Genomic DNA, 21843 nt, shown 5'->3' with positions numbered 1-21843 from the left:
GTGACAGGCCTTTGCCATATGGGATTCTCATTCTAACGTATGATACTGGTGCCACAGGTAAGCCTCATTGCTGTGCGTTTAGGCAGTGGAAGGGAATTGCAGTGGGTTGCTATTAAGCATTGGAGAGGGGGTGCTGGGTGCACTGCAAGTTCAGTTAGTAGTTTGGTTAAGGTGCACATTGAAGCAACCTTCTCCACTTGAAGCGAGTCTGGCGGTTTATGTACCGTCTCGACCAATAGATGGATTGATTCGTTGGGTACCCCTTCTTTTAGGCTCTATGGGTTTTGAAAATTGGCTTTCAGGTGCATCTATATTTCAATGGAAATTGACATGAATCATTTTAGTGAATAGTGGATTATCTCCTGCACCATAGATGCTGCTCAGCATTCATACCCATTTCCTCAAGGTCCATGTGTTCACAGTTCTTTTTACACATATCCTAGTAAATATATATGGAGGTTGGGTGTAGGTATTTAATTATTCTGGGGGGATGTCGGTGTGTTCCAGGGGGGTCTCCCCTTGCATTTTATTTGTGAGGAAATGTGTTAAAAAATCAATTTGCTAATAAATGGGCCTCAAGCTAATTTTCACAAGCAAACATCATAGAACCGCTGCTCAGCCCACAGATTGCATCTTCAATGACCTACAACGATTGTCACTGTGACATGGAAGACATTACCAGTCCAACCAGTATTGCTATGTGACAAAAAATACTCTTCTTATGCACAATTTTATTATTTTTTTTCAATCCATGTATAGGAAATATGTTTCCCACCCAAGCACTACAGTTACAAAATAGTGTATCTGCAAAAAAGATCATTAACTGCAACAGCACACACAAAATGTTAGACTGAGACAGGAAGCTGGAGGATGAGAAACACAACATTGGATGGAAGGTTGTTTTTTCAGTCATTAGGTTTCTGATCTACATCTGGTACATTTAAGAGTGGGGATGACTGGCTAGTTCTGCAGTTGGATTTGACCCACACTCTACTATTAACTGCAAATAATGGTACACACAGTAGCTGCAACCCCTGCTATGTAGCGGTGCAACTATTTTTCTATCTCTGCAGCATATGTACATGAACAGATAGATGTGTGCAAATGTTGTATTACTAATAGAGATACTATAGGGAAATGTAGTTTTCAGCTGATCACAAAAGGCAGTTCTGCAGGGTGGCTGCAATACTTTTAACACTTTCAGTGCTTCTGCCTTCCGAGGGTGCATAGGGTTGGGGCAATAAAGTGTGAAATCAGCATGAAAGGGTTTCTCCGGGGTACCATTGCTGACCCCCCATTTTCTGTCACAATCATCATAACGTATGCACAGCCAATCTTGCAAAACCTGGCACTTGATTTACCTGGATAACCATTGAAATCTGCATTTTGGCCTTTGAGACTAACTGCAATAGAGTAGGAGCTTTGCGTTTGTCTTGAATACTTTATTACAACCGGCAACTTGCACAATTTACAACAGAACAGCAAAAATGCATGTTTCCTACCACAGCCTGGCACAGCCCACTGAACTGGTCACAAAGCATAGTGATCATAACACAATCTTGGCGTCATATAGTGGCAGCTTGTGCACGGAAAAGACACCATCAACTATTCATTATGAACATTACAGTGAAATGACAGCACAAGTCCAGTGAAAATTCATCATTGTACAAAACAATGCTTGACAACAAAACACATCCAGTAGACAGTATGTTCACAGAGGAATTCAGTAGTACTTTAGCTTGAATCTGAAGCGGATATGTCTTGTGTGGCAATAAGTCTCTTGAGTGAAGCCACCTCTGCCGATAGGTTTGCTATACCTTGCTTCAAATACAAACTCTCCAAATCGGAGGCCTTGTAAACATTGTCCCCTGGGTGACGCACTCCAGCTTTGCAGCTGCTTTCGATCTTTTTGTGCAGTTTCTGATGCCAGTGACCCGGTTTGAGAGACCAGTCTTGGATGTTGGTCACCTGAACAGACAGAGAGCTCAGTGGGGGGTTCAGAAGAGCTTGAGCTTCATTTTTGTCCAGCTCACAGTGCCTCTTCGATGACATGTCAATCGGGGATAGTGACTTCTGAATGGCATCATAGTCAACATCAGAAGCTTCAACTTTGACCTGTATTGCTCTGGCTTTAATTCGAAGTTTGTGGGGCAAAGCAGAACAGTGCACCTCCGGGACCTTTATCACGGTAGCATGGACATTCTTATAGTCTACTGGAGAAAGAATGGGCCCCTTGGGGACCTGCTGTTCATCTTCTCCATCAGATGACTTCCCTACTATGCCATCGTCTGCCTCAGATGTCCTTGGGGAATTGCTGGACGAGCTGTTTATCTGCAGCAAAGGAGGGGAGTGCGAGTAACCAGTGTACGTGTTTCCCAAGTAGGTGGGATATATAGAGCCGGAATATGAGACAGTGTCCTCGTCAGCCTTTGGTGCGTAGGTCTCCAGATCCATGGGCTCCTGTTTTATCACTGGGAATGGGCTTTGAGGAATTGGGCAGCTCTTCTTGGGAGACAACTCCTGAGACTGCTCTCCTAAAGATGCCTCTGATATGTCTGACGCAGAACTCAACGGGGAGTGCTTAATGACAGAGATACAGCTGCTGCCCATCGGCGAATGTTCATGCTCCATAACATAAGAGCTCACATTTGGCTTGTCCAATGGATTGTCCTGAAAATACACTGTGGCCACATTACTGAGTTTCTGGATTTCTTGAGCATACACAGCAGCACTTATTAAACCAAATTTGAGTTTCAGTCCTAGTAACTCAGTCTTCAACCCAGTGTTTTCCTCCCCTAGAGCCATCAGCTTGTTTTCTAAAACCATGTCGTTCAGCCGCCGCTTCTCGCGTGACCGTTTGGCAGCTTCGTTATTCTTGCGCCTTTTTTCCCAATACATGGCATCTTTCTTTTCATCAGGAATGAATTCCCGCTTCCGACGGCAGGATGATGACTTGTTCTTCCCATGGCTCCCTTCATCGAAGAGCAAGTCGTCATTGGAAGCGTATGCGTCAGACATGTCGTTTAATGAGGAATTAAGGGTCATCATGCTCTCCATGTTACTCCCTGCATCCGTATGGGTCTGCTCCCGTTTAATGCTCTGCATTTTCTTTAGCTGCATCAAAAAGATTCCAAAGAGAACCTGAAAGTGGTACTTGAAAGAGAAAACTAACTTCCGGGGAATTTTTCAACATATCCTGTTGACAGCTACATACATTATTTTATCCATATGTTCGGATCTGTTTGCACCGTGTCTTCAAATTCCAGGAGGGGATCTGGTCCCATGTTCATTCCAGTTTGCTGTAAGGAGTTTTAGGCCACCTGCAGAAGGGAATGACAAGATAACATTTATTAGAAATCGAGAGGATATTGGTATAGAATATTGTACATTCGAACATGCTCACATGTCAGCTATGCTTGTTAGACCACTGGCAGAGTGGAGTCACATACACAATGTCTAAGGAACCAAGAGGACATGTTCATGGCAAACTGTACTCGGCCATGACACAATGCCATATAAGCTAGCTCCAGTGTATAGGTGTGGCTCCCTAAAGGGTACTGTATGCAAAAATCCAAACATTTCAAGATTTAAACATTTTACAGAAGAAATAAGAAAACAATGTGGCACCAAAGGTACATTTAGCTAGTAACCATAAAGAATGCCTCTATCTAATGCTATCACGTGTTGCAATGATTTAAAGCAAGTGTTCGCAGAGTGAGCTGCTCTCTTTGCTTCCTGGTGGTGCCCTGGGGCCACTGGGGCTGTTGGCATTATTACATAGCCAGATACATGGCATTGTATTCTCTTTCATAACCAAATATATGTCAGGCGGGTAAAATGCTACGTTGTAGGCCTTTTTGGTGCCTTTCTGGAGGTTTTCGATATATATTTGAAGATTGCAAACAATGTTATTTTTGCTATGGGCACAAAACCACTAAGTTGGAAGGTCTGAGAAAGGAATGTCATCTGAGGAACTTTGCGCACGCTGTGCTTCTTTAGGGATAGCAATCACAGGCCTGCAGTCAGGCAATGTTTTTTTTTTTTATAACTCTGTTTATTGAATTTTAACAACATAACATAGAGAAACGTACATGAATAAGACATGAATCAGCGGTATACATGTTGAAGGCAATTATCCATAGCAATAGGGCCCATAGGGCCGAGGACCGTAATAGGACAAGGCAGGCAAACAATGCTAGCAGCGTTACCGGTGTACCCCCACCCGCGGGTCTCATTGAGCATCTAGCCATTTACCCCATATTTTTTCGAATTTGCGCGGACAGCCCCTTGCATTATAGATCCGGCGCTCTAAGGTTGCGCACCTGTCCAACTCATTACTCCAGCGGTTCAGGCTCAGTGGTTCGGCAGATCCCCAATTGGCCGCAATAAGTCTTTTGCCTGCCCCCAATGCAATTGCCAAAAACATTTTCTCATATTTGGACAGGTCTACTTCACCCCCAATGCCCAAGAGTATCATCTTGGGGTCCCTAGGGATTGGTGTCGCCAGAGTGGCTGAGATTGTGTTGACACGGCCCACCCAGAAGGCCTGTATCACCTGACAGTCCCATATCATATGGTAGAAGGTGGCGGGTTCAGTTTTGCATCGGACACATGTCCCGTCTTCTATTCCACCCCATCTGGCCATTGCCGTGCGTGAGTGGTATGAACGATGGAGAATCCTCAACTGTATTAGTCTGAGCTTGGATTCTATTCCAATTTCTCTGGGGGACATTAACGCCTCCACCCAATCTTCAGGTTCGAGGGGGTCCAGATCCCTTTCCCACTTTGCCTTTAGCCCGTCGAGTTGTGTGGCCCCGATTGAATTAAGGGCCTGATAGAGAGTGGAAGTGACCCTAGAGGAGATGTGCTGTGGAAGGATATTGGTCTTGATGGGAGAGCAGGGAGGTACGACCGTAGTGTCGGGGAATTGGGTGCGGATGGCGTGGGACAGCTGCGTATGCCGAAACCGGTCCATGGGTGCCAGGTCGAATTGTTCGCGCATGGTCTCAAAGCTCAGGAGGCGACCCTCTTGTATCACGTGTGCTAATGTTTGTATTCCTTTTGCCAGCCAGTGGCCGAAGGGGCCCATTTTCACTAGTTGCGGGAGGAGCGCATTGTGCCATATGGGTTGCGACAGTGTTGGCTGTTCTTCCCAGCCGATTAGTTTGTGTGCGGCCCGCCATGCGCGCCAGATGTGGTGGGTCATTTTGGGCAGCACCGGGAGTTGCTCGTGGGTGGCGTAGAGGATTTGGAGCGATGTCAGCGGGGACATGGTCTCCAGCTCTATACGGGTGGGTGGGAGTGTGGGGTCAGCGTGGATCCAGTCATTCACCACCCCTATCTGTGTGGCCAGGTAATAGGTGCGTATGCAGGGTAAACCGATGACTCCCTCCCACACTGATCTCTGGAGCGTATTAAGGGCAATCCTGGATTGTTTCCCGCCCCATAGCAGTGTGCGCAGGTTCTTGTCAATGAGTGCGAATGTTTCTCGGGGGATGGGGAATGGGGCATTTTGGAGGGCATACAATAGTCTGGGAAGGGTCATCATTTTGAATAATGCGGCCCGGCCCATTAGCGACAGGGGAAGAGATTGCCAGTGGGGGGTGTCTCTGTTGAACCGCTCTATGACTGGTTGTATATTAAGCCGGGGGAACCCATCAAGCGTCGGGTCGAGCCGTATACCCAGGTATTTGAGTTCCCTGATAGAGACGTGATATGGGCAGGTCTCCGGGATTGCCGACTCACCACCCTGAATCGGGAAGAAGATGGTTTTGGCATCGTTAACCTTCAGGCCTGCAAAGTACTGATATTCCCTGAGTATGAGGGAGACCACCGGGCACGAGATACTCGGGTTACTGAGGTATAAGAGCAGGTCATCCGCATAGAGCGAAAGGCGGTCTTCTCCCCCTCCCGGCCAGACGAAACCAGCCCAGTTGGTGTTAGCTCTAAGCTCAATCGCTAGTGGCTCGATGGCAAGGAGGAAGAGGAGTGGAGACAGCGGGCATCCCTGTCTCGTGCCCCGACCCAGGGGGAATGGTTTGGAGGGCCTGCCGTTCACCCTCACCGTGGCCTCCGGGGATGCATATAAAAGTTTTACCCAGGATATAAATGTCTGCCCCAAGTTCATCCTAGCCATGATCTCCCACAAATCATCCCACCCCACAGAGTCAAAGGCTTTTTCGAAGTCCACCGCCAGGAGGGCGAGTGGGGCTGGTATTTCCTTTGCCCTGGACAGCGCCAATTGGACTCTGCGTAAGTTCATCCGAGTTGATTTATTGGGCATAAAACCACATTGGTCTGGGTGGGCGAGGGTCTCCATCACTTGCAGCAGTCTGTTAGCGAGTGTTTTGGCGAGAACCTTCGCTTCGCCATTGATCAAGGATATCGGACGATAGGAGGCGCATTCCTCCGGGGGTTTCCCAGGCTTATGTATGACAACTATGCATGCCTTCCTGAGGTCTGGGGGAAGTGCTCCTAGTTCCTTGCTGCGTAGAAACATGCGGTGCATGTGGGCAGGTAGCATGCCACCGAGGCACTTCCACGTTTCAGTTGGGAAGCCATTGGGGCCCGGAGTTTTCCCGGGTTGAAGTTGCGCCAGTGCATCTTGTACCTCAGTGTTAGTGATGTCAGCATTCAGGAGATCAGATTGGTGTTGCAGGAGTATCGGAATCTCGATGTGGTCGAGGTATCGAGAGGGTTCAACTGATGGATTCCCAATGGGTGGGGTATAAAGATTTTTGTAATAGGTGGTGAATGCCTCGACGATAATCGAGTCTTCTGTCAACAATGTCCCATCCAGAGATCTGATTGCCCTTACGTGTCCCCTGCTTTGCATGCGTCTCTCCAACCAGGCCAGAGTCTTGTTAGTTTTGTCACCCCTTTCATATATTTGGCTCCGGACTAATTGATGGGCAGTTCGTGCGTTGTCTAGGGACAGGTTACTGAGGGCGTCTTGCGCCGTGAGCATCGCTTCCTTTGCTTCTTGGGTGTTTTGTATAAGGATTTGTCGCTCACACTCCAGGACGCGTGTTTCTGCTTCCCTGATCTTCTGGACTTGGCGTTGTCGGTAGGCGGAAACCGTGGAAATAACCTCCCCTCGTAGGACTGTTTTGTATGCCTCCCAGATCGAAATCGGGCAGTCCACCGAGCCCTCATTAATTTTGAAATATTCCGTTGTCCTCTTTTCTAGCTCCTCCGCAATTTCAGGAAGACGGAGATGGTATGCATTTAGGCGCCAATTACGATCCGGGCAACAGGAGGAGTTTTTGATAGTTAAAAGAAGCGGGGAGTGGTCCGAAATTCCTCTCGCGAGGAATGCAGCATTGAGAAGCCTGTGGGTCATGTTGCGGGGGACGAAGGCGTAGTCGATCCTGGAGAATGATTTGTGGACACCTGAGTAGAAGGAGAACCCTGCCTCGTCTCCATGGAGTGAGCGCCAAGCGTCCACCATTCCTGAGGCCTCGGCGAACGTGGCGAGCGGTGTGGAGGTGGGGCATGTTCCAGTTTGCCTATAGGTCTGTCGACTGTGATGTCCATTACTTCGTTAAAGTCCCCTCCGAGCACCCACACATCAGCCTCCTCCTCCAGGAGCAAGCTCTGAAGCTCGTCAGCGTGGGGGGGGCATAGATTGCTGCCAGGCCCCATTTCTCGCCCCAGATGTCCGCTAGCATCAGTACATAGCGGCCCCGGGGGTCCGCCCTGATCTTTCTAACCTGGAGAGGGACTCTCTTGTGAACGAGAATCATTGTGCCCCTGGCTCCTTTCGTGAATCCGGCATGACAGACATTCGAGTAGTTGGACCTTTTAAAGAAGTTGGTGTTTGTGCCTATCAAGTGCGTTTCATTTAAGAGGGCAATGTCTGGCGAGTGTCGGTTTAGGTACTGGAGCACCAGTCTCCGCTTTATGCTAGAGCCAAGGCCATTGACGTTCCAGGACAGTATTGTCACCTTGTTGGAGTTCATCCTGTCTGCGTGAGTCTATTTGGTGGGGTAGCAGGGAGGATTAGTGGCAGTTGCGTTTTTCCCCCCGGGGACGTATGTCGTTTTCCTCTCGGGGGGGACATCCAGGGGCCGCTTCGCATTGGAGCGCCTGAAGGCTGGCAGATACTTGTGTCTCTGGTCCTGGCCCAAAACAGTATTTGTTTGCCTTGTCTGCTCTCGTCGGTTTCCATATTTCTTTTCTCGTGATTCCGTTTCCTCGGTTCGCCAAAACTCCCCCCACCCTGTACTTCCCCCCCAACTGGGAGCACCTGTCGCCCAAACATTGAACTTATAACTTGGTGAACTTAAACTGCGTCGGGATGACCCGACCTAGGGTGGTATCCCTTGTGGAGACTGCGGTACCTGAACGGTGGCGGCCGCAATGATGTGGTTTCCGTGTTGTCACGTGGCCAGTTCGGTTCTGTGGTGCCCAGACCTCATCCGTTCTCTGTGGTATTTTGGGTGGGACGCTGTGGCAATGCGGTTTCCGGGTCTATCTGGGTGAAGAGTGGCGAGCGCTGCCCGGGTTTGCGTGCAGGCGGTCCGGAGGGCGAGCGTCGGGCCATGGGCCCATTGAGGATCTGTGTTTCGAGCCAATCCCATGCTTCTTTGGGATTGTGGAATAAATGGGTCGTGCCCTCGTGGTGGACCTTGAGTATCGCCGGGAAGAAGAGAGCAAACTTAATTGACAAGGAGTGAAGTTTCTTCTTGACAGAGTCGTATGACTGGCGGGCCTTCTGGACCTCTTTGGTATAGTCCAGGAAAAACCCCACTCTATAGCCATTGTATGTGATTGGGCCGGAGGCCCGTGCCATCTGCAGGATAGCGTCTCGGACCCGGTAGTTGAGGAGGTATGCTATTATTGTTCTAGGCGGGGCTCCTGGGGTGGGTCTCCCGGTGGGTACCCTATGTGCTCTCTCGATAGAGAAGAATTTCGACAATTTCTTGGGGGCAAAGACATGAGGTAGCCAGTCCTCTAGGAAAAGTTCGACACTAGGGCCTTCCTCTCTCTCCGGGATCCCGAGGATCCTGAGGTTGCTGCGGCGGGCCCTGCCCTCACTGTCTTCGGCCCGGTATTCAAGTTGGTTGACTTTATGGGCGATTATGGCTAATTGTTGTTCCAACTGGCGGACGTTATCTTCTGTATCCGACACCCTTTGTTCCACTTGTCCGACCCTGGACGACAGGTTGCGGAGATCCTGGCGTAGGAGAGATACTTCCGTGGAGACACCTCCTATTTTAAGTTCCAGCTAAGTTCTCGAGTCCCCAATTGCCTTCATTAAGTCATTCAGGGAGAGTTGGGGGTCCTGAGTTCCTTCCATTTTGCCTGCTTCCGCCGGGTTTTGTGTCTCCTGGCGGGAGGGGGCCTCCACTGTGTAAAGGTCCATTTTACTCTGCAGGGTTTCCCGCATTACCTTGTCTTTGCCCATGGCGAGTCGGTGGTTTATGTGAGGATTTAGGCCCGGGTGGGTCGTGTGGATGCCCCGTGGGGATCGCCGGGGGGACCAAGTCGGGGTGGGCTCGCCGGTCGTCTATCTTTTGCCACTCTGTCTCTGTTTCGGAGCACCGGCAGGGGCAGGGGCTGCATGGGTTGCCTAAGCGCCAATCCCCAGTTCTGGGTGGTCCGGTATACTTGTTGGAGTCTGGTCTGGTAGAACTGTGGGGGGGGGGGGTTGGGTGGTTGCCCCGATGCTCGTCCCCACCGGGAGGTGTTCCCCCTTGTGGGGTGTGTGTCCAGAACTTTTTGCCAGTGGGGCTATGGGTCCCGCATCAGGGGCCTTCGTGCCTCCAACAATCGTGTCCCAAAGTTGCCGCTTTGTGGCCGGTCCTCCGGGCCTTTTAAGCCCTTTCGCGGTGTGGGAGTGAGGTTATGCGCACCAGTACAGGGTGCTCCTAGAGGTGGGGGCGGAGAGCGCCTTCAGTCCCCTTCACCCGGCTCCGTTGTTGTCGTGGGAAGGGGGTGTGCCCCTTCCTTCGTGTGGGACGCTGTCCCTCGGTTCGTTGGGTGGGGGGGAGAGGCTCCACGGACCTTGTCGGTATTGTTGAGGGGAGCACGACACTGTGTTGCCCGTGTCTGCGTCGTGGCTCAACCCCGGATGCTGCTGTCTCACCAGCGGCGGTGGGAGGGGCGGAGAGGTCTCAGCTCTGTGCCTCGTCCCCCGTCCTCCTCCTCTCATATGCCGTCCGGTCCGGCCCGGCAGCGTGGGCAGGCGTCTGTCTTGCGTGGCACGGGGAGAGCGGGGCTCCGGGCTGCAGCCTGCAGGTGTCGGTTCGGGGCCGTCCCCTGCCTTCTATGAAGTGCCCGCTCCTCGATGGCTCGGGGGGGAGGGGCGGAGCGGCCGCTCTGCAGTCGCACGGCAATGACGGCAAGTCTCGCGCCGGCGAATCCGGGGTCGCGTTCTTCGCCTTCCCGGGACCGATTTCGCCCCAAGCCGCAGCTATTGTTGCCTGGGGACGTCCGCCACCGGGGTGCTGTGACTTGAGGTCGGGTGGTTCCAATATGCGGAATAATTACAGGATATATTCCGCGGCCGCCGGGAGCCCGAGACGATTAGCTCTTCATGCGCGGCTCGCGCATGCGCAGTCTCCCAGTCAGGCAATGTTGACTAATGCATAGGCCATTTAGATTAGCAGATATTGTATATGTGCCATCTAGACTTCCAAGTCGAACATCAGGTTATCACTGAGTGATGGGCGCACTTCCAGCATGGTAATAACTACCTAATTCAAGAAGGTCGCTATACATCAAAGCATGTGTCAACGCTTGGCCCCCATTAGCTTCACGCTTCAGGACGAGGCATTTCCCCAGGAAAAAGCAGACCCATTTCTGGTGCACTCCAGAAACCATCCTCTCTATGTCAAACATATTGGGTTATAAGGCACATACATGTGGAAAATGTGCATGTTATGTGGTTGTGTCTTTTGTCGGTTGCATCGCCGCAGTAAATCATTATTCCTCTGGAAGTGCTGTGTCTTCAGCATGCCCCGAGATGTGATTCCCAATGGTTTACAAAGGTGTCTGTAACCTGCAGCTCTCCAGATGTTTCACACTAAAATCCCATGATCTCTCACCATTGACAAGGCTAGTTAGGCCTGATGGTTGTTTTAGGCAGAAACATGCAGAGATCCCTGGTATACACCATTGCAGGTCCTCCAAATGCAAATTGTGCCTGATCTGACATAGACAGAATTCATACAATTCGTTGGACTCTGATGACCTTGAAACATTCAAGATACTGCACACGTGCGGTGGTGTGCATAAGAGTGGTAACACTGAATGTCAAAATAAATAAAAGCAGAGTTGCAAAATAAACTCAGGAAAACTTTTTACCCGAATATTTTACAATTCGTCGAGCTCAAAAAGGAGGGAGTATATAAAGAAAAAAGAGATTAGATTAAGGTGTTGAAAGGCTAAAAAGTAAGCTAATCTTTCTCAAAATATAGTGCTTGTTCTATTTGTGCTTTACAAAGACCCAATAGCATTATTGAGGTCTGAGTATACAGACACACAATGTAGGATATTTCCCATCTGTGAAAGCTACAGTGATCTTAAGTGTGGCTGCAGACTCTCGAGTGGGTACCTTCTCAAATAACAGGTCAATGGGCCATGATTGATCTCGCATGATTGATTTCTGGCCATGCCTGGGCCGGTTTGGAAAACAAAATGTGAAAAAAAGAAATTTGAACAAAAAATTCTTTTTTTCAATTTTTTTTTTCAAAAAGCCCTTCATCCTTCTTAGATCGATAAATGAGTACCAACACAGGTTGGGTGATATTGTATGCATATTTGTTCTATTAAAAAGAGCTTAAGCGTAAGTGCTATACAATAACATATTATCATTTAGCCTTGGATGTCAGCTTGGATTCACAGTAATTTAGTGTACTTAGGTACAATGCTATTTGATGCCACTTCCTGTTTTGTCAAGGGGTTGTGTTTCATCGTTTCCCGGGATGTCACTTTGGGATGGGGTCACATGACATCACTTCCGGTGATGTCATCAGAGGTCAAGGGTCTTGAGGCGAAGGGTGGGTCACTTTTTTTTGGGTGACCGGGCCTATTTCTTGTCCCAGTCCGACCCTGGCTCCACCTCACTGATGAGGCACAACAAGGCTGAAACATGTGTATTGGGTTGCTGTTGGTACTCTTGTTCAGAAGGGAATTGCCATAGCATTTCGGTGCTGGACTGCCCGTCTGGGCGGGACAAAGACTGATATGCAAATGGATATTTCCCATCTGTGAAAGATACAGTGAGCTAAAGTGAGGCTGCAGACTCTCAAGTGGGTACCTTCCCAAAGAACAGGACAATGGGCCATGTTCGTTCTCACAGAGGGGCGCCAATGACTAAATTACAATGTAGGGTGTATTCTTCTCCAGTGCAAGTAACGTTTTGGTGCTGACCCTAGAAGAAATGGGTCAAGTATTTGAGAGACTAAGTGACATCCCAGTAGTACATGGTTCCCCTTTGCTGGTGGCTGGGTAGCTGCTTGGTATTGCCTTGCACTAATCCCCCAGAAGCTCTGCTGCCCACCCTCTCCAGAGATCAGAGTCGAGTCCAGCTGTATTATTGGCAGTGTGGCCAAGGGATAGTAGCTCCTTGGCCCTGGGTTCGGTAGTGTTGGGTTCCTTCTGGAATGTGTGCATTATTTTTGAGACCACTGCGCAGGGGTGGGGATTTAATCAGCTCTTCAGTGATGGGTGTACAACTGGGCACTGTCACCTTGCCTCAGCTGGCAGAGATGGGGCGGTAAAGAAAAGTACCAAACATGGCTCCTGCTGTCGTTCATAGTTCCCATTTTTGCTAAGTGTTTGCATTTTGCTACATAACCACCACCACAGTGCACATTCCTCACCACGCTTCCTGCAGCACGAGTACACAACAGCAGCACCAACAATCTGAAGCATAGTTACTTTAAAGATGGAGGTTTCCCTTTGCTTGCACTGCTCCATCTGCACCCCTTGGCCAAAGCGACAGTTAGCCTCAGTGGGAGGCTGCCGCGCTGTTGCTATGCTATGAACACGCGCAGCTTCAAAAAGAGCTCCTGGTCGAAACTCCTCTCACATACTGAGCCGTGCCTCCGAAAGTGCATCGAAGTTCTGCCGTGTGGGGAATTTTGTCGCATTAGTTGGCCACATAGTAAAACAATACTGCCATTCACAAGAAACGCCTTTTAACATGTGGTTTTAGTTGAGTTCATAAGGTTTGCCGGGTGATCTTTTTTAAGTAGCTCAGCCATTGACACAGTCTGCTGAACAAAACACACATGTGTAAATCAATGTATGTGTGCCTATATGTAACATTTGTAAAAGAAAATGCTAGCACTTGTGCATGAGTAATTTATAAAAGCTCTACCTGGAGAACGCCCCTAGTCTGTCTTTTCTCAGCACAACGAATTGCTGAGTTTCTATACCCATTCCAGTCACTGGTGAGTAGGCTCTTTCTGGTTAGTTGATGGCATTGTCAAGACGTTTCCATCAACAGTACCAGCACTCTTTTTGGCACCCGTCACTGACACAAGTTATAGCTGTAAAATGGGGACTTGGATCAAGGATACAATGCACTAAGATATTAGTGCCCGATTTACACAAATGTTTTTACGTGGGAATGGGAAAGTCCCACTGAAAACATTTTTGCAAGTCATGTTCCAAGACTCAACTAGTCGCCAATCAAGCTTATCAACACTGTGCACGAAACATCTCTTCAAATATGTGTGTAAATGTTCCAGGAATGTTTCTTATGCATCAAAAATGTGCTGAACAGCAGGTTGGCCCTGTGTCATTTTCTTGTGCAAATGATGTTTGCAACGCGTGAATGCATGCAGTCCGCACAGATTCCTTTCCAATAAAGGTTTCCTGCAGGGGTGGAACATGTTTAATTATGGACTGGAGAGGAGAGTGGTTTTATTTTTGTTTTACAGATTATTAGGCTGGCTATATATGAAGAGGTTTTCTTTTTTTTTTAGGACATGTCACTAAGCTGAGTGCAAACAATATTTGTATTGCTGCTGCCAAATCTTCACAGAAAAATGCTCTTCTGGTCACAAGCATTTCTTATGAAGCCATATTACAGAGGGTTTGCAAGTCTGGTTACAGAATGCGTAAGGGGACAATGCTGCATGTGTTGGCAGCCATCTTGGGATGCCTGTTTCCATGCTGAGTGCACCGCCTCGAAAGCTTGCACCTCCTGGCACTGCCCCAAGCGTACACCCAGCCATGGTGTAAGTAGCCTCCATCTAGACAGCTATTGCCTGTGATTCGCAACCTCTCGCCATAGAGTTGGGCAAACCGAGAGGGGGAGCCCCGCCCATGCCGAGCAGGGCGTGGCCCTAAGGAGCCAAATCACGAGCCAGGGCAATGAAAAAAGGTGTCTAGTTTTGGCACGTCCTATTTTGTATTTCACAGATGCGATATAATAAAAGATGTTCACGTTATCATGCTCATAAACACTAAAATAGGCTCGTTTTCATTATCGACAGGCAAAACTGGATTAGCAACTCTCTCACGACTGATTAACTTGTCTCGTTTTCATTAACCACTGGCATTGAAAAGGCATTCAAGCCTAGCGGAACACTTTCCTCACGATTTCTGGCTCCGTCCATGCAATAACGGAGTATCATGTGCCCTTAATGGGGTGTGGTCGAGTATAGTTGCAGTTGCCAGTCATTCCCCATGCATCATGTGGAGGGCTGGACCGACTATGCAGGATTTTCATCACATTCGGTTTCTGAGAGGGGGGTGGAACTTGTTCCATAAAAATACACGTGACAATGATTGAATGTCGGCCTCTGGGGCATTTCCGTGTCTTTCTAATGCTGTTATGGACTGTTTGTGGAAGCTGCATCCATGGAGATGCAGTGCATACTCGCGGCAGGAGGAGAGGTGACTATCAGCTATCTACAGTCATCCTGGACTGGGCCCGTCCATTTCTATAAAATCACCCAAGGATCAGTCTCAGAGCGAGGCCAATCGACAAGTTCCCCATTATAAGCATTCATTTAAAGGGATATTTTGGAGGGTCACAGGCTCAGCAAGAAAATACTATTTTAACTACAAATGAAGCCAGAATACTCAGTGAACCCTCCAAAAGTGGCTCATCCGAGGTCTATGGTCAGAGGAACTTGGTGTAGGTAAGAGATGTGTAGAAACCTGAGCCAGCCTACCCACCCTAAAAGTTAAGTGCGTTATTTATTTTCTGGAAGAGGTCTGACAGATAGAATAATAGTATAATAGAATAATAGCACACTGTGTTTCATATCAGATACATCCCACTTCTAAACGATGGAATAATCAGTGGTTTTATTCCCCAGTGTAACCACAGAAGGATGTATGGATGAACCTGTCATTGTGGGTGGCAGACAGATCTCAGATGAGCACTTAAACTTCTGCATTGCCTTAACATCCTCATACATGTGCTATGTCACTATGGCATGATTGAGTTTGCTGATTGGAGGTGGATGGCATATATGTATTGCACCCTCTTCAGGTTTACAGTCTTGCACATGGCAGCCTCCAATTGTCTTTCTTAGTTTTCCTTTGCTCAGTTTACTCAGACTATTTCATGCAAAGGCAAAATTGATATCAAAGTGGGTGCGCTGCAATAAAGGGCAGCTACTGGTGACAGAAGGTGATGTGTACAAAGAACAACCACGGTGCAAGTTTCCGTCTGGTTGTGCTGTCCCTTGTTAGATCTATTCAATGGGGCTAATTACGGGTTTGTTGGTAATTCTGGCGGATTACCGGCCAACACGCCCTACTGTTACTGGCACCTGATATCCCGGTATTACTGGGAAATTATGTATGCCGGCAACAATGGTAACTTCCCATTCCATGGAGTCCATGGAATGGGTTTGCCGCACTCACCGGCACCAGTAGTATTTGCCAGTAGAGGCCTGATCTACCAGCAGGTCAGGCCTGCCAGTGGATAAGAACCGCTACTGGCAAACTCGAAGTGTGTCAGTCTGGTAAAAATGCCATAGCCGCTATTAACAGCATTTTTCTGGCATTTTTACCAGACCAGCACACTCGTAATGAGTTCTTCTGCAGTCTTTCCGAGACCGTTAAAGGTTTTCTTAAGGTGAGATTGTACGTTTTATTCAGAGAGGACCATGTCTGCTTCCTTCTAGTCCACATTTTGAGTGCTGTTCCAACTGTTTCAAAAGAATAATGTCACATAAATTTTTTTCCATGCACTGATGAAACACTTGTGTTAGTAGACTCCACATACAATGCATGTGCCGCTGCGCAATTCTCTGTGTTTAGCAAAGCTGGTGAGGCTAGTCGGAGATTCACCGACTCCACTGCTGTTTCTAAACACATTGGCTCACAGAGTATTGAGGGCAGCCACTGCACAATCATTCCCCATTCTCGTTTTTCGACAAATATGTCAGTCCACACGGCTTTTTATTTTTTTCTTAGTTTTCCTCTCTTGCCCTATTTTTATCTCCTTTCTTTCTCCCTCCTAGTCTCTCCATCAGATGCATCATGTGAGCAGGGATGTTTTGAAGAGAAAGGGTGAGGGGTAAAACTTCCCCTTTCGGCCATGAAGCACAAAGTGACAAAATCCTACATTGTACTGCCTGCTACAAAAGCAAATGAACATCCCTGGGAGGCGAGAGTTTGCCACATGCCTAGTTCTGCAGTTGGATTTGACCCACACTCTACTATTAACTGCAAATAATGGTACACACAGTAGCTGCAACCCCTGCTATGTAGCGGTGCAACTATTTTTCTATCTCTGCAGCATATGTACATGAACAGATAGATGTGTGCAAATGTTGTATTACTAATAGAGATACTATAGGGAAATGTAGTTTTCAGCTGATCACAAAAGGCAGTTCTGCAGGGTGGCTGCAATACTTTTAACACTTTCAGTGCTTCTGCCTTCCAAGGGTGCATAGGGTTGGGGCAATAAAGTGTGAAATCAGCATGAAAGGGTTTCTCCGGGGTACCATTGCTGACCCCCCATTTTCTATCACAATCATCATAACGTATGCACAGCCAATCTTGCAAAACCTGGCACTTGATTTACCTGGATAACCATTGAAATCTGCATTTTGGCCTTTGAGACTAACTGCAATAGAGTAGGAGCTTTGCGTTTGTCTTGAATACTTTATTACAACCGGCAACTTGCACAATTTACAACAGAACAGCAAAAATGCATGTTTCCTACCACAGCCTGGCACAGCCCACTGAACTGGTCACAAAGCATAGTGATCATAACACAATCTTGGCGTCATATAGTGGCAGCTTGTGCACGGAAAAGACACCATCAACTATTCATTATGAACATTACAGTGAAATGACAGCACAAGTCCAGTGAAAATTCATCATTGTACAAAACAATGCTTGACAACAAAACACATCCAGTAGACAGTATGTTCACAGAGGAATTCAGTAGTACTTTAGCTTGAATCTGAAGCGGATATGTCTTGTGTGGCAATAAGTCTCTTGAGTGAAGCCACCTCTGCCGATAGGTTTGCTATACCTTGCTTCAAATACAAACTCTCCAAATCGGAGGCCTTGTAAACATTGTCCCCTGGGTGACGCACTCCAGCTTTGCAGCTGCTTTCGATCTTTTTGTGCGGTTTCTGATGCCAGTGACCCGGTTTGAGAGACCAGTCTTGGATGTTGGTCACCTGAACAGACAGAGAGCTCAGTGGGGGGTTCAGAAGAGCTTGAGCTTCATTTTTGTCCAGCTCACAGTGCCTCTTCGATGACATGTCAATCGGGGATAGTGACTTCTGAATGGCATCATAGTCAACATCAGAAGCTTCAACTTTGACCTGTATTGCTCTGGCTTTAATTCGAAGTTTGTGGGGCAAAGCAGAACAGTGCACCTCCGGGACCTTTATCACGGTAGCATGGACATTCTTATAGTCTACTGGAGAAAGAATGGGCCCCTTGGGGACCTGCTGTTCATCTTCTCCATCAGATGACTTCCCTACTATGCCATCGTCTGCCTCAGATGTCCTTGGGGAATTGCTGGACGAGCTGTTTATCTGCAGCAAAGGAGGGGAGTGCGAGTAACCAGTGTACGTGTTTCCCAAGTAGGTGGGATATATAGAGCCGGAATATGAGACAGTGTCCTCGTCAGCCTTTGGTGCGTAGGTCTCCAGATCCATGGGCTCCTGTTTTATCACTGGGAATGGGCTTTGAGGAATTGGGCAGCTCTTCTTGGGAGACAACTCCTGAGACTGCTCTCCTAAAGATGCCTCTGATATGTCTGACGCAGAACTCAACGGGGAGTGCTTAATGACAGAGATACAGCTGCTGCCCATCGGCGAATGTTCATGCTCCATAACATAAGAGCTCACATTTGGCTTGTCCAATGGATTGTCCTGAAAATACACTGTGGCCACATTACTGAGTTTCTGGATTTCTTGAGCATACACAGCAGCACTTATTAAACCAAATTTGAGTTTCAGTCCTAGTAACTCAGTCTTCAACCCAGTGTTTTCCTCCCCTAGAGCCATCAGCTTGTTTTCTAAAACCATGTCGTTCAGCCGCCGCTTCTCGCGTGACCGTTTGGCAGCTTCGTTATTCTTGCGCCTTTTTTCCCAATACATGGCATCTTTCTTTTCATCAGGAATGAATTCCCGCTTCCGACGGCAGGATGATGACTTGTTCTTCCCATGGCTCCCTTCATCGAAGAGCAAGTCGTCATTGGAAGCGTATGCGTCAGACATGTCGTTTAATGAGGAATTAAGGGTCATCATGCTCTCCATGTTACTCCCTGCATCCGTATGGGTCTGCTCCCGTTTAATGCTCTGCATTTTCTTTAGCTGCATCAAAAAGATTCCAAAGAGAACCTGAAAGTGGTACTTGAAAGAGAAAACTAACTTCCGGGGAATTTTTCAACATATCCTGTTCACAGCTACATACATTATTTTATCCATATGTTCGGATCTGTTTGCACCGTGTCTTCAAATTCCAGGAGGGGATCTGGTCCCATGTTCATTCCAGTTTGCTGTAAGGAGTTTTAGGCCACCTGCAGAAGGGAATGACAAGATAACATTTATTAGAAATCGAGAGGATATTGGTATAGAATATTGTACATTCGAACATGCTCACATGTCAGCTATGCTTGTTAGACCACTGGCAGAGTGGAGTCACATACACAATGTCTAAGGAACCAAGAGGACATGTTCATGGCAAACTGTACTCGGCCATGACACAATGTCATATAAGCTAGCTCCAGTGTATAGGTGTGGCTCCCTAAAGGGTACTGTATGCAAAAATCCAAACATTTCAAGATTTAAACATTTTACAGAAGAAATAAGAAAACAATGTGGCACCAAAGGTACATTTAGCTAGTAACCATAAAGAATGCCTCTATCTAATGCTATCACGTGTTGCAATGATTTAAAGCAAGTGTTCGCAGAGTGAGCTGCTCTCTTTGCTTCCTGGTGGTGCCCTGGGGCCACTGGGGCTGTTGGCATTATTACATAGCCAGATACATGGCATTGTATTCTCTTTCATAACCAAATATATGTCAGGCGGGTAAAATGCTACGTTGTAGGCCTTTTTGGTGCCTTTCTGGAGGTTTTCGATATATATTTGAAGATTGCAAACAATGTTATTTTTGCTATGGGCACAAAACCACTAAGTTGGAAGGTCTGAGAAAGGAATGTCATCTGAGGAACTTTGCGCACGCTGTGCTTCTTTAGGGATAGCAATCACAGGCCTGCAGTCAGGCAATGTTTTTTTTTTTTATAACTCTGTTTATTGAATTTTAACAACATAACATAGAGAAACGTACATGAATAAGACATGAATCAGCGGTATACATGTTGAAGGCAATTATCCATAGCAATAGGGCCCGTAGGGCCGAGGACCGTAATAGGACAAGGCAGGCAAACAATGCTAGCAGCGTTACCGGTGTACCCCCACCCGCGGGTCTCATTGAGCATCTAGCCATTTACCCCATATTTTTTCGAATTTGCGGGGACAGCCCCTTGCATTATAGATCCGGCGCTCTAAGGTTGCGCACCTGTCCAACTCATTACTCCAGCGGTTCAGGCTCAGTGGTTCGGCAGATCCCCAATTGGCCGCAATAAGTCTTTTGCCTGCCCCCAATGCAATTGCCAAAAACATTTTCTCATATTTGGACAGGTCTACTTCACCCCCAATGCCCAAGAGTATCATCTTGGGGTCCCTAGGGATTGGTGTCGCCAGAGCGGCTGAGATTGTGTTGACACGGCCCACCCAGAAGGCCTGTATCACCTGACAGTCCCATATCATATGGTAGAAGGTGGCGGGTTCAGTTTTGCATCGGACACATGTCCCGTCTTCTATTCCACCCCATCTGGCCATTGCCGTGCGTGAGTGGTATGAACGATGGAGAATCCTCAACTGTATTAGTCTGAGCTTGGATTCTATTCCAATTTCTCTGGGGGACATTAACGCCTCCACCCAATCTTCAGGTTCGAGGGGGTCCAGATCCCTTTCCCACTTTGCCTTTAGCCCGTCGAGTTGTGTGGCCCCGATTGAATTAAGGGCCTGATAGAGAGTGGAAGTGACCCTAGAGGAGATGTGCTGTGGAAGGATATTTGGTCTTGATGGGAGAGCAGGGAGGCACGACCGTAGTGTCGGGGAATTGGGTGCGGATGGCCTGGGACAGCTGCGTATGCCGAAACCGGTCCATGGGTGCCAGGTCGAATTGTTCGCGCATGGTCTCAAAGCTCAGGAGGCGACCCTCTTGTATCACGTGTGCTAATGTTTGTATTCCTTTTGCCAGCCAGTGGCCGAAGGGGCCCATTTTCACTAGTTGCGGGAGGAGCGCATTGTGCCATATGGGTTGCGACAGTGTTGGCTGTTCTTCCCAGCCGATTAGTTTGTGTGCGGCCCGCCATGCGCGCCGGATGTGGTGGGTCATTTTGGGCAGCACCGGGAGTTGCTCGTGGGTGGCGTAGAGGATTTGGAGCGATGTCAGCGGGGACATGGTCTCCAGCTCTATACGGGTGGGTGGGAGTGTGGGGTCAGCGTGGATCCAGTCATTCACCACCCCTATCTGTGTGGCCAGGTAATAGGTGCGTATGCAGGGTAAACCGATGCCTCCCTCCCACACTGATCTCTGGAGCGTATTAAGGGCAATCCTGGATTGTTTCCCGCCCCATAGCAGTGTGCGCAGGTTCTTGTCAATGAGTGCGAATGTTTCTCGGGGGATGGGGAATGGGGCATTTTGGAGGGCATACAATAGTCTGGGAAGGGTCATCATTTTGAATAATGCGGCCCGGCCCATTAGCGACAGGGGAAGAGATTGCCAGTGGGGGGTGTCTCTGTTGAACCGCTCTATGACTGGTTCTATATTAAGCCGGGGGAACCCATCAAGCGTCGGGTCGAGCCGTATACCCAGGTATTTGAGTTCCCTGATAGAGACGTGATATGGGCAGGTCTCCGGGATTGCCGACTCACCACCCTGAATCGGGAAGAAGATGGTTTTGGCATCATTAACCTTCAGGCCTGCAAAGTACTGATATTCCCTGAGTATGAGGGAGACCACCGGGCACGAGATACTCGGGTTACTGAGGTATAAGAGCAGGTCATCCGCATAGAGCGAAAGGCGGTCTTCTCCCCCTCCCGGCCAGACGAAACCAGCCCAGTTGGTGTTAGCTCTAAGCTCAATCGCTAGTGGCTCGATGGCAAGGAGGAAGAGGAGTGGAGACAGCGGGCATCCCTGTCTCGTGCCCCGACCCAGGGGGAATGGTTTGGAGGACCTGCCGTTCACCCTCACCGTGGCCTCCGGGGATGCATATAAAAGTTTTACCCAGGATATAAATGTCTGCCCCAAGTTCATCCTAGCCATGATCTCCCACAAATCATCCCACCCCACAGAGTCAAAGGCTTTTTCGAAGTCCACCGCCAGGA

At 48.4% G+C, this 21843-nt stretch overlaps 2 protein-coding genes across 2 annotated transcripts; both read right to left on the bottom strand.

Annotated features, from left to right (window-relative positions):
• Positions 1-1421: 1421 nt before the first annotated feature.
• On the bottom strand, positions 1422-3341 carry NFIL3 (nuclear factor, interleukin 3 regulated). The gene has a single exon (XM_069625639.1). The coding sequence runs from the start codon at positions 3118-3120 to the stop codon at positions 1735-1737; it is 1386 nt and encodes a 461-aa protein (XP_069481740.1). The 5' UTR covers positions 3121-3341; the 3' UTR covers positions 1422-1734.
• A 13724-nt stretch (positions 3342-17065) lies between these two features.
• On the bottom strand, positions 17066-18987 carry LOC138510162 (nuclear factor interleukin-3-regulated protein-like). The gene has a single exon (XM_069625638.1). The coding sequence runs from the start codon at positions 18762-18764 to the stop codon at positions 17379-17381; it is 1386 nt and encodes a 461-aa protein (XP_069481739.1). The 5' UTR covers positions 18765-18987; the 3' UTR covers positions 17066-17378.
• Positions 18988-21843: the final 2856 nt, after the last annotated feature.

This window comes from Ambystoma mexicanum, chromosome 6p (genome assembly GCF_040938575.1).
Source record: "Ambystoma mexicanum isolate Mex_15411 chromosome 6p, UKY_AmexF1_1, whole genome shotgun sequence".
Classification (NCBI taxonomy): domain Eukaryota; kingdom Metazoa; phylum Chordata; class Amphibia; order Caudata; family Ambystomatidae; genus Ambystoma; species Ambystoma mexicanum.
Note: the sequence above shows the minus strand (reverse complement) of the source record. Positions and strands in the feature narration are given on the sequence as shown.

Coding starts and splice junctions, on each gene's coding strand:
- NFIL3 (XM_069625639.1), bottom strand. CDS start 3,120: ATGCAGCTAAAGAAAATGCAGAGCATTAAACGGGAGCAGACCCATACG.
- LOC138510162 (XM_069625638.1), bottom strand. CDS start 18,764: ATGCAGCTAAAGAAAATGCAGAGCATTAAACGGGAGCAGACCCATACG.